Source organism: Apaloderma vittatum, unplaced genomic scaffold, assembly GCF_000703405.1.
Source record: "Apaloderma vittatum isolate BGI_N311 unplaced genomic scaffold, ASM70340v1 scaffold11, whole genome shotgun sequence".
NCBI lineage: Eukaryota > Metazoa > Chordata > Aves > Trogoniformes > Trogonidae > Apaloderma > Apaloderma vittatum.
The window spans coordinates 32,702-44,946 of NW_009698251.1; the positions used below are offsets into that span (position 1 = coordinate 32,702).

Consider the following 12,245-nt stretch of genomic DNA (forward strand, 5'->3'; position numbering starts at 1 on the left):
TCAAAATAAGCCCAATTAGTGGGAGGGAGCAAGAAAGTAGGCAAATAAGGCTCACTGAAACTTCATACCTAAGGAAATATTCTATGTTCCTTTCACGAAAAGCTAGAGTAAATTATCAAAATTAATAAATTTGCAAATTCAGATATTACCAGCACTGCAGTCATACTAGATTTAAATTCCCTGTAAAGGACAACAAAGCTGGTGAAGGGTCTGGAGAATAAATCTTATAAAGAGCGATTGAAGGAGCTGGGCCCATTTAGTTTGAAGAAGAGGAGGCTGAGTGGAGATCTCATCACTCTCTACAACTACTGGAAAGGACATTGTAGAGAGGTTGGTGCTGGTCTCTTCTCACAGGTAATTGGTGATAGAACAAGAGGGAATGGCTTCAAACTGCAACACGGTAGGTTTACTCTGGGCATTAGGGAAAGTTTTATCACTGAAAGAGCAGTCAGACATTGGAATAGGCTGCCCAGGGAGGTGGTTGAGTCACCATCTCTGGATGTGTTTAAAGGTCATTTAGATGTGGTGTTGAGGGATATGGTTTGGGGTGAGCTCTGCAGAGCAAGGTTAACAGTTGGACTCAATGATCCCAAGGGTCTTCTCCAACCTAAATGATTCTATGATACTATTCTGTGATTCTAATCTTATTGCCATTTTATTAAGTCTCTCCTGATATTTTTGTTCTTGGATGGGCTCTTAAAGTCTTTTCCAAAGCAAGTCTTTCAACCAAAAAGAGAAGATGACTCTTATCTGTATCTGTTATGAACAAAATTAGGCTTGACAAACAAGCCTACAGGTTTTATTGACATTCCTACTCTAGACTTCCTGTCCTCATGCACACAGCATTCAGGAGATGCTGAAAAAAATCTCAGGGAAAAAAAAAAAACATTCATAGTGGGAAAAACAATGGAGAATGGGAATGGGCTTCTCTCACTACTGTTCCTACTGTTTTCAGTTAAACTGCTACTAACTCAGAGTAGATCAGACTGGTAAGGCACTGAGCTTCTGCACAGATCCAGAGAGACAGGTGCTAGTTTTGTAAGATCCAAGCCTCTCGAGCCCAGCACACATCAGGTTTACGATATCAATTTTGCCCCAAGAGAGTATACGTATCACAAGAATCTTACTGGTGCCTGCCTCTGGGGAGTAACAAAGCTGAACAGGACTCCCTGTTCTCCTCACCCCCCTCTTCCCTCCCAAGAGATCTAGAGGAGGCAGCATGGAGAAGCTGGCCTTAAGGATTTATCAGGTAACACTGGCAGTCATGGGTTTGTCCACAAGCAGGGATCACTTTGCTTCTTTCCTGCTATCAGTATGCCAGATCACTACAAACTGCACGCAAACATGTAGCTATCTCCTCCTCTCCACATAGTACAGAAAACTTATCTCACTTCCAGCCAAGAACAACTATGTTGAAAACCTAAAGATTTCAAAAACCATGTCTTCTTACCTCTCTTTGCGGCTCCCTAGCTTCCGGGCTGTATATTGATCCCCATAGTCCACTAAGGATAGATGACGGGAGAAAATAGTTATTTTGTTGCCCACAAATAAATCCTCAAGGTGTAAGCTCTCATACTTGGTGCGTTTCAGAAAAGTGCGGTGGTTCTTCACATCATACTGCAGAAAAAAAAAGAGATTAAAATCTACCATAGCAAGAGATTACAGTTGTGAGAAAACTCAACATCATTTTTATTCTACCTTCAGAAATTTCCATAGTATTGTGGAATTGAATCTGATCAATAAATTGATTTAGTTCCTAATCCTCTGAACTTAGAGGTGTACCAGGAAAGCTTAAAAGACTAAGCCACAATTAAAAGTTTATTCCATTTAAGCAGTCTCAGGCTGACAGGTACCTTTGGATTTTTTTATTTTATCATTTGCTTGTGCTATTTCAAGCTGTGATAAATGGTTCAGGTGCCCCGTGGATATCTCTGTCAAGTATCCTTGAGAGTTTTCCCTAGCAGATCTATGGTGTTTCACAGACCAATGGCTCGCCTCAGGAAGAATCAAGATACACACTGTGGCAGCTCTCCTTTTCAGGACATCATTCCAGCAATATTATGCTTTATTGCACTGCATAAGACTCAGAATTAGGGACGGATGGATGATTGCAACACTAGGTTGAGATGTTCTGACTGCCTAGAGCTGCAAGCTCAAAAGCCTGTCAAGACAATTCAGCTATCTATCATCATTCCAAGCAAGAAGCAAGATGTTAATATGTAGTTTTCTGGGTGGGTTGGTAAAACACAAAACACAACCTGCTGAATTGTTTCTTCACTGTATGTAGGTACTACAGATGTCTTCAATTTCCTGGGGTAGTGTAATCCTATGAAAGGAAATTTTGTGCTACTCAGGCCAAACGTCCCCTTCTCTGTCTTGAATTACATGTACTTTCATCCATTGCAACAGTATATAGACAAGAACAGCAATAATTCCCACAAATTTGGAGGAAAAAATTCAGAGCAAAATTATATACTCCTCCATGTTCTGAAATGTGTGAATACTTTCTTTCCTCTTAGAAGGTTAAAAGAATCGTAAGTTTTTCCAGAACAGCTAAAACTTTGCAGATCAAAGAATATAAGTTATTTGATACTTCCTTCTGCTGAGATAAGATTATAAAGAGGAACTCTTCCCTGCTGAAATGTCTTTAGCCCTTCATATATTCTTCTACTAAGTGTCCTCTATCCAAGTGCGGTAGGGAATAAAATGAGAATATGATGAAAAAATAATCACTTAAATTCAGCTATTTGATATTTTTTCGTGGACTTTGCCAGGAAGCATATTAACTGTATTGATCAGATTCAAATTCTTCACTATCTTGACCAAGAATCTGAACACTTCCTCGGTTATTTCACTAACAGTTGCTAGAAAGGCATCCCAAGCTGCTTCTTCTCTTCTCAAGCAAAAGATAAAGGTAGAGGGGAGGCATCTACCTGTGTTAAATAATTTTTCTTTAGAGTCAAGTTTTGGATCTATTTAAAAGACCATCTCATAAAGTAAATAATAAGCCACAGCAAAAGAAATGTAAGACTGTTTGGACTGTTCCCCTCCTGTCCATGTCCACATCAAATTAAATTATCCAAAACAAAACATCTGCCTGCTAAAAATCTGTCCTTTTTAAAGATTTCTTCTGTCTTTTTAGGAAATCTCCTGTAGAAAGAAAAGTTCTTCAGGTTAAAAGAGATATTGACTATGGAAAATTCAGAGAATGGGGCATCTCTTTGTCAAGAGATCCAGTCTGGTAAGAGATGCTTCCTGGACAAAAACTTATGTTGCCTTCTTCCAGCTGCAAAGCAAGCTGGAAATTTGTGTCATTCCCACTGTCTTTTTTCTTCATAGGAACTAAGACATGAAGAAGCAAGAGAGAAAAGGAAAGCTGAGGACTTCACATATCACAAGCCTTCAACAGCTCTGCTCCATCCTTGGCTGAGGTGTGTGATAAAGGAAATCTATTGTCAGGGAGGTGGAAGATGGCATGTAACATCTTTCTCTCATAAGCAGGGAGAAACTGGCTCATACTGATTCCCTCTCTTCTCCTCAGATATGTTAGAGGTAAGATGGGGCTGTCATCTCCTCAAGAAGATACTAAAGGATGCAGCAGAATTAAGCAGTAATAAAGAATCACCAAATTCTGCAGAGAATTTTAAAAAACAAATCCAGAAGAGAATTCTAAATTTATTCTCTGTCTACAAACTCACTCCCAAGAGTTTTTGAGGTATTCTTTCTATAGAGGCGTTACATGTATTTTTGCTTTTCTAGTTCCCATCCTGATCACACACAGTCCATACACACTCATGACCATGTACACACCACACTATCTTAACTTAAGAGCACATTAGCAAAATGCAAAAGTCTCATAAGACATAGGTATTTGATGCTGAATGCATTAAGGAGCTCAAGAGCACCTTAAAAGCTCTTGCTTTTGAGACGTCTAGGTGAAATGAACAACAATTTTGCCAGCCTACACATGGTTGTGTAGGAAGATTATTACAGCTCCTGACTGATTAGCTAAACTGTCTCTGGGAAATAAAAAACTCACATTTTGACAACTGTGCACGCACAGACATCACACAAAGAACTAACTTAAAAAAGGACAATATCATGATAGAGTTTGTTTAAAGAAACTATCAGTAAAAAGTTCAAAGGGCATCTCCTCACACAGGTGGTGGGTACCATGGTTTCAGGAAGCAGTAGTTTGGGTAAGAAAAGGCAGATTCCACTAACTTTCTTATTTCTGCATTTCATGTTTATAGCAGGAAAACTAAAATTTAATAGCAAAATTACTAAGTATGACTATCCAAATCTAGGTTATTTTCAGACCTTTAGGTCTTCATTAAAAATCAGAAAAGGCTACTCCAGACCAGTCACTCATTCCTAAATGGAAGCACAAAGCATTGGTTGGTTTATTAGGATTATCTTTAGAGTACATATTACATTTATACATACATGCCTGCTACTGCAAAATGTTTGGTTTAACCTGCTATGAATAAACAATGGGGATTATCTGTATGAACCCACAAGTCAGAAAGGTCTACACAAGCACTACTGAGGAAAAAATTCAGATCCCACTGTCTAAAACATAATTCCTTTCATTAAAACCAAATTAAGAGCAATTTACCATTTCTTCTACTTCTGTAAGACTCTCTTACACTTTATTCTTCAGAGACTTCTGGAATTCCTGATGAAGCTTATTACCCTATTTGGAATTAGATTCAATTTATGTTTCTCAAGCAGTAGGTCAGTGTCGTCGAGTTTCAATTCTGAAACCCAAGTAGGAACTGAATGAAAACAGATTTGTGAAAATTAATCTCTCCACTCTAAAGAAAGATTTAAGGAAAAAAAAGAATTATGAATGTGGGAGCTCTTCCACATGCTTCACTGTGAACTTGTATTTTTGCTTGTCTTTTAGAAACAGAGCAAGATACATCTTAAATTACATTTTCCTTACCTGGAAAATTAATAGGCATAGGCAGTGGCTTGCATTTTACAAACTGTTTAATTGGATATTTCACTTATGACAATAGATTTATTTTTTTCTTTTGTTCTTACCATTTCAACTGATCCATCTTTTGGATAATAGAGAAGTTCGTAACGCCGAAAGAGTGAAGCATTTGGGTCATACCATTCAGCAGTAAAAGCAAACCTGTCATCTTGACTCTGGAAAAAGGAGGGGAAAAGGGGTATTACAGAAAGCATACATGTTTTATATGCAAACTCACGCAAATACAAAATTTCCTTGCAGTTCTTATCAGAAAAGTAAAAAAAAAAAAAACAAACCACTAGTAAAAGCACTTGCACCTCACCTTTAAAGTATGATGGAGACAGCATGAGTTTTCCAGGCAATCTCAAAACTCATCCTGATTTCATCAGTCACAACATACGGACTGTTGTAGAAGCTGTTGTTAGACTTAACTTTGTCAAAGTATTTGATTTATTTTCATTTGTTAAAAATGTGTTTGCTCACAACTGAATTACAGAATCCTAACATATTTTCTACACATCCTACAAGAAAATGCTTTCCTCTTCCTGAGCAGTCCCATCTGAACTCCTGCTAATGACGAGATAAACATATTCAACTTAAGGACAGCATTAGTTTGATTCACTTCTTCACTTCCTGAAATTTACATAAAGCCCGATCTCATTTACAACTCATTTTCTGCCCCTAAGGAATGTGACAAGAAAGCTAGAATGAAATAATCAAAAACTGAAGCCACATATGTAGCTACTCTCCTGTCTTCATCCTTCAGAGAATAACCTCCTACACGAAAGCAAGCACCAAAGTGATGCAGCGGACGTGGACGCACAATTTTAACACCTCTCAGTGGTGTATGTTTGCTGGCTACTGAGACTGCAACATTAGTTATTTGATAGCTGTTAGACGGAGCTCTAAATATTTTTTTTTCCATGCCTGTTCTAAATCTGATTGTTGCTTCTGAGGGTAATCCCAGTCTTGTTACAGGCTTCCACTCTTCAGATGTATCTGTACTCTTCTTAGGCATTTTAAATATTTAGTTATCACTGGGAGTTCAAGTCGAAGCCATGAAGGCCTTTTTAGTCCTTCAAATTTTAGAAAGTAGTAGCAGTTCAGTTGTTTCAAAGACTGCTCAATAAGAAACAGCACAGAAAGAGTTCCTATGGGCTTCCATGACTATTCTGGAACACAACAGGCAAAGAGTCATAAGCATTTTCCTAGTGAGAGCAAGCCTATAGACGTACAGGTATTTTAAAACAAACAAAAAAAACCCAACTAAACAAAACCACACACACACAAAATAATCCAAAACAACAACAGTGATCTTGTTTCGTTGACAGTATATTTTTTTGTTTCAGCATCTTCAGCTTAAACCTGGCTTCTCACTAAGTGCTTTTGCAGGCTGAAGTCGTAAGACAAGCAGCAGCAGGAAAAACCGAGAGAATGAAGAACAATTTCAGAACTTTACAACATGATGAAGAGTTGTACCTATTCAGTTAACAGCATCATGGCAAGTGCCCCACTCTCCTGTCAGACCCCTACAGTGCAAAACAAAGGTACGATTCTATCACAGAAAGATGCAGCAAGGGGAGCACAGTGCTCTGTGAAGGATGTGAAGCGCTCATTTCTAACTGTAGAAGTCCGTATGGCGATTAAAGTGTTATTTACATGAGTTATTTTAACTTCTGTGTTATCTCTACACTACACGCTGCACCTTTGACAATACTTCAGTTTTAGGTGCAGGATCCAGCACTAGAACTCCCTAGGGACTTTGCTTGGTTTCTGGCCTTTATTTAAGCTAGACATGCTTGTGTCTTCATTGCTACTGCTGTTGCTCTGGAGATACGCAAGACAAAACAAACTCTTCCTTATGTCAAAACTCACACCTTCGTTATTCTATATAGGCATGTCGTTGGCAATAAGCAATAGTAAGGCAGACAACAGACAATGACTGATTTCAACCTTGATCTTAAGTACAGTCATACGGCTGCAAGACAAGATAAAACATCTGATCGATTAATTTGACCATCATCTTGTCAAGGATGGATGTTATAGAGAAGCAGTTCTCTTCCATAGAAGTTGTCTAAAATGAAAACCAGCCCTATCTCCAGAGTACTACCTCCAGAAGTTGACTAGTGATGTATGAAATTAAAAAAAGATGCACCATCCTTAATCAATGCCTCCTCATAACATGAAGACATAATGGAGTTAATTCATGCTACCTATCTCATACTATAGCATCATCTTCAAATATATTTTATAGATAACATTTGCCAGAGAAGCTACTAGCTCCTATTTAAACAAAACTTCCAAAATTTCCAAATCCTTACATGTCTCATGAGAATAATGTATCTAAGTGTACAAGCAAAGAAAACACCATTAGATTTTTCACTTAGTTACCAGTATCAGTCATCAGCAACTACATGTTTACAGGGGGAAACTACATTGTGTGTCTTGTCTGGTGAGGAATTAATCTGCTGTTTTTCTTTTAGCACATCCTTGCTTTTAAGATCTATTTGTTCTAATTCAATGTCTAAGCTATTCATATCTGTTACTCAGCAAGCTCTGCTGGCCCCTGCTTCTTTTTCAGCTGAATGGCCAAAATGACCACTCTGCTACTCAGACTTGAAAAACACTGCAGAGCTAACCCCCAAATGCCCAATAATGTCATCAGTAAGCAGGAAAAATTAACTCTGTTATTATAAGCTATAACACAGGAAGTTCCACTTCAACATGAGGAGAAACTTCTTTACTGTGAGGGTGACAGAGCACTGGCACAGGCTGCCCAGAGAGGTTGTGGAGTCTCCTTCTCTGGAGACTTTCAAAACCCGCCTGGATGCGTTCCTGCGTGGCTTCCCCAGGGGATCCTGCTCTGGCAGGGGGGCTGGACTAGATGATCTTTTGAGGTCCCTTCCAACTCCTAATATTCTGTAATTCTGTGATTCTATACTGTACCTGGAAAATATGGAGAGCTAACAGTTCTCTGTAACAACCAAAACAAAGTCTATGAAGCTTCTCCTGGGCCATAACTAAAATTTCCTCTGCTTTATGGACAGAAAACGATCACAATAAATATTTCTAAATGCAGAGAACAATATCAGAAGAAAACTTCAGAACTTATGGGAAATGCTGTAAAAATAATTGGAAACCGATTATGTTTGTCAACAGGTAGACTGTTTCAGAGGCATACACTGCAAAGTGAAGAAATTCAATACTAAAAGCAAACTGAAGAATCTGCCAAACAAGTATAATGTAAAACACAGGACTGCAATTTTACTACTGTAGATTCATGCAAGTAGTCTCAAAACAGTGAGAAGATCATCTCAAATACAATCATGACGCGAAGTAACGCCAACATATCCTGGAGAGCCCTTGCCAGGCATGTAAAACTGCCTCTCCAAGTCATCTAAAGCACTAATCAATTTAAAATCATAACTTCTAAAAAGTGAGTACATATTAAGCCCATGATACATCTTTTTAACATGAGAACTTATTTAATGCAGGAGTAGGATTCTGAAAGCAAAAACCATACACAAAAACCTGTCCACTTCCCACCTCATATTGAAAGGATTGCAGTAAGATTTGAAGTCTTCAGAGCTCTGAAATTATTTTTCCTCAAAATTTACTTTGAATCAACTTCCTGCTCAACCAACAGAACTGGTACGGCAAACAACTTTCCCACATACTCTCTCCCTAGTGTGCCCTAAACTGCAATTGCAAAGGAGTCTCAAAGGTGAGCAAGTACTACAGCAGACATGCTAAGTTTCATCCTTGGCTTCTGTTCATCCTCCTAACACAGGAAACTCTGATAGAAAATAATTATCCAAAGCAGAGTGATCAGAGATCAGCGATGATCTGCCCGGTGGTATTGTGTTCAATGTACCACAGCAAGTCCTGAATAGGGAGGATTTCACAGCCCTCGACCAGAAACCCCTGGCACCTCATTCCCCCAGGAAATGGCTGAAACACATTAATTACTGGTGAAACCAACTCACTGTGAACAGCTCCAGTAGGAACAAATCAGATGAACCTAGAAATAGATTATAACTCAGAAAATTCTTGTTTTAAAGCATTTGTTCCCATTCATTTCTGTACTGTACTCTCATTAAACTCACATATAGCCTCTGTTCTCTTGACTACACAATTAACCAAGCAGTATCTAATGGGAGAGAAATAGTTTTTCATAATTTTTTACATCAGTGGAAAAATTTTCAGCATTAAAAAACCCAGCAGTGACTGTGCATTTTATGTTTACATATTCATAGTTCTACAGTAACTGTCTTTTTCTCAACTTTTACAGTCTCTTTCCATGGTAAAATCTAGGGTCACCGAAATCAAGGACATCAAGAGTTCACCTACCACAAATACGGAAAGAATAATTCTTTCTTTCTTTCTTTCTTTCTCTCTCCTCTTACAAGCTACAGGGAAAAGCATCTGGATGCACGCACAGGACTTGATAGCTTGTGTTTTGTCTTTTTATTAGTGTCAATACACAGTAGAATGGCTCTGTGCACATGAGAAACATCTATTGAAGTACACTTATTGAATTAAAAAAAATAAATTCAGCACTTAGTTCTGAAAGTGATGGGGGAAGCAGTCATTCTTAGTTAGCATGGGACTAAGTTCTAGAAGCTAAATCCAAGCATTCATGAAAGGACTGTGCTCACAAAAAACATCTGCAGAGTGGAACACAGCTGTCAAGGATCCTCAGAATCGGTAAGCAGCACACCTAGCAAGCAGGCAGGAAACGATCTCTTGTCCTGTAAACCTTTTAGACTTCCAAAGGGCTTTTGTTCTGCAGTTTGAAGCAGATCTTCCAAAGAATTTCATGAGAAGCAACAGTGGTAGAACAGCAGCTGGATATAGATATATGTTGAATACATATCTGGATTTGGTTTTCCCAGCTTAAGATGCCTCCTGACTGCCACACTATATTACTATTCTAGGGTGAGTACTCCTATCCTCCTTCCTCTAGTTTTGACTAGAAATTTCATCCTTGAGTTTCCCCTACAATACAGAACACAGGGAATCAGAAGCTATAGAAATTTTCTTCTGCTGGTGATATGCATGTCAGACTTAGCCTAAGGGAAGGACAGTTTAGATGATTCCCCTCACTATTATATGGACAACATATTTTTACTAACATTCCACCTTTTGTATGACTTTTTTTTCCCCGTAATACAGATAATTCTGACCCATCCGTAAGCCTGAAGTTATGTCAAATTGCCAATTCATGCTTTCAAGCTGTAACCTCTATGACCTGTAATTGACTGGAAACATCTACCTGGGCTTAAACTAATTATCAGCCTTCAGTGTACCACAACCCCTTTAGCTTAGTACTCAAGAAAACATCCCATGAAACAGTATCAAAATATTTCTTAAAATTAGAGAAAGCTTGAGGTTGCGTCTTTACACGCTATTAGCAATCTGGTCTCTATAAGGCTTATTCACGCTATCAGGAACTTCAACATGCATGACATATTTGACACCGGCTCACTGCCCACTGCCCACATATTTACAAGCTAAGGAGTCATGAAGAGTATGCTGCTCCTTTGATTTTCTCAGTATTTCAAGTGACTTTGAAATGAGACCAGAGAGGAAAAGAATCAGAGGACCTGAATCAGCTCCCAATGAAGCAATAAAAAGACGGCACAAACCTCAGTAAAAGCTGAATCAGAGCCAAAAAGGATCCACCTTATATCTATATTCTATATTTCATAAAACTCTGTGCTGTCACAGGGAAAACCTGCAAGCAAGTACTGACCTTAAGAATCAAGCTGTTTCTATGAAAATTACTGGGAACAAGATGGATGAGCAGACAGGAACTATTTTCACATTGAACAGGCATTTCTCCTAATACCAAAAAAAACCCCCCAAAAATAAACAAACAAAACCCCCCACAACTTTCTGGAAAGACTGCCCTGAAACTTCCTAAATTTCTGGCAATAATTTTAAGAACATTTATTTCACAACCTGCCCCACCCCAAACCAGCCTGGTAACACTTTCAAACTTACTTTGGAAGAGCAAGAATATGAGATGGTATCAAAGGACAAGGATACAAATTATTTTAAAACTTTTCAGGTGAAGGCAGGATGAGGCTGATCAGGTAGTCAGCTTATGCATTAACGGCAACATACTGACCTCACACTTTTAGAAAAAAAGAGAAAAAAAATAGCAAATACATGTGAGTTTGCTAACCACTCATCTTTGGCAAAAAACAGAATTTGTTGAAGTGGTCAGTGAACAGATAGCTTTCTCCTTGTATTTCCTCTTTGTAGGTTCTACAAAAAAGTAATTATTGCTGCATGTGTTGGTACATTCCCTAGACAAATCTTGGCCTCATGAGACATCGGGCTGAAGTGGGGGACCTGACCAGCTGCTTTCATCAAGAACATTATTCTCAGAATTGGGTCCAGAAGTTATTGTTGTAGATGTACGGCCAACTTCTAACAGCAGGTATCCAAGTCCTGCTATGGATTATTTGAAATAGTTCCTCAAAGCTCATAAATCACCGATCACTCCTCTTCCAGACCAATCACCACTTCAGATCTAACCCCACCTCGTAGTCCTGAAAGGACTTCAGGACAAATGAAAAGAAAGTCACTGATAAACTCCTAGTCTGATGAGCAAGAGTCATGAATTTCAGCCAGATCTCTCCATCTTCCTCAAAGGCAGCAACTTACAGTCCTATACTTCCCCAACAGGCCACAGACATAAATAAGCATTTTCACGGGGTCACCTGCTTTCTTAAAAGCCCCAGAAATACTTTGATTGCTTTAAAAGGTTCACTCATTAGCTTTCTCCCATTCTAGCATCTGGCTAGCTTGGCTTTATTTTCAGCTTTTAGGTGCATCTGCCCAGGGAACTGCAGGCCCAGCAGAACACCCAGCTTTCCAAGCAGCACAGACTGCTCGTGAATTCAAAATGGCAGACAAATTAAAAAAAAGCAATTTTGATTAGCTTTAAAGATGGTCTCAATCAGTGGGTTAAGAGTGCTTTTCTTTCACGTAAGGTCATCTTAAGTGTGACAGTACTCTGCAGGAAAATCTATAAAGATTAAAGAGGAAAACTAAAAATATTTGAAACAATTGGAATCTCTAAAAACATCAAGGCATCAAATGGGACACATCAAGCTCTTTGTGGACTTTTGCACAATCTCAGACAAGTTAACTTAACCTTTTGAACATCATGTTGTCCAGCTGTAACAAAATCCTTATTCTGGGCACTAGTAAATAAAAGGGGAACTTCTCTTATGGAAGTGGTAAAGCAATT

At 38.6% G+C, this 12,245-nt stretch overlaps 1 protein-coding gene across 1 annotated transcript in view; it reads right to left on the bottom strand.

Moving 5' to 3' along the window:
* Window positions 1–5,157, bottom strand: part of NME7 (NME/NM23 family member 7) — a gene marked incomplete at both ends in the record, with an annotated part of 36,335 nt that extends 31,178 nt beyond the window's left edge. Inside the window, 2 exons of the mRNA XM_009877917.1 lie at window positions 1,451–1,617; window positions 5,050–5,157. Of these exons, the coding sequence (XP_009876219.1) occupies window positions 1,451–1,617; window positions 5,050–5,157 (275 nt within the window). The remainder of the gene's footprint in view (window positions 1–1,450; window positions 1,618–5,049) is intronic.
* Between the last annotated feature and the right edge of the window lie 7,088 nt (window positions 5,158–12,245).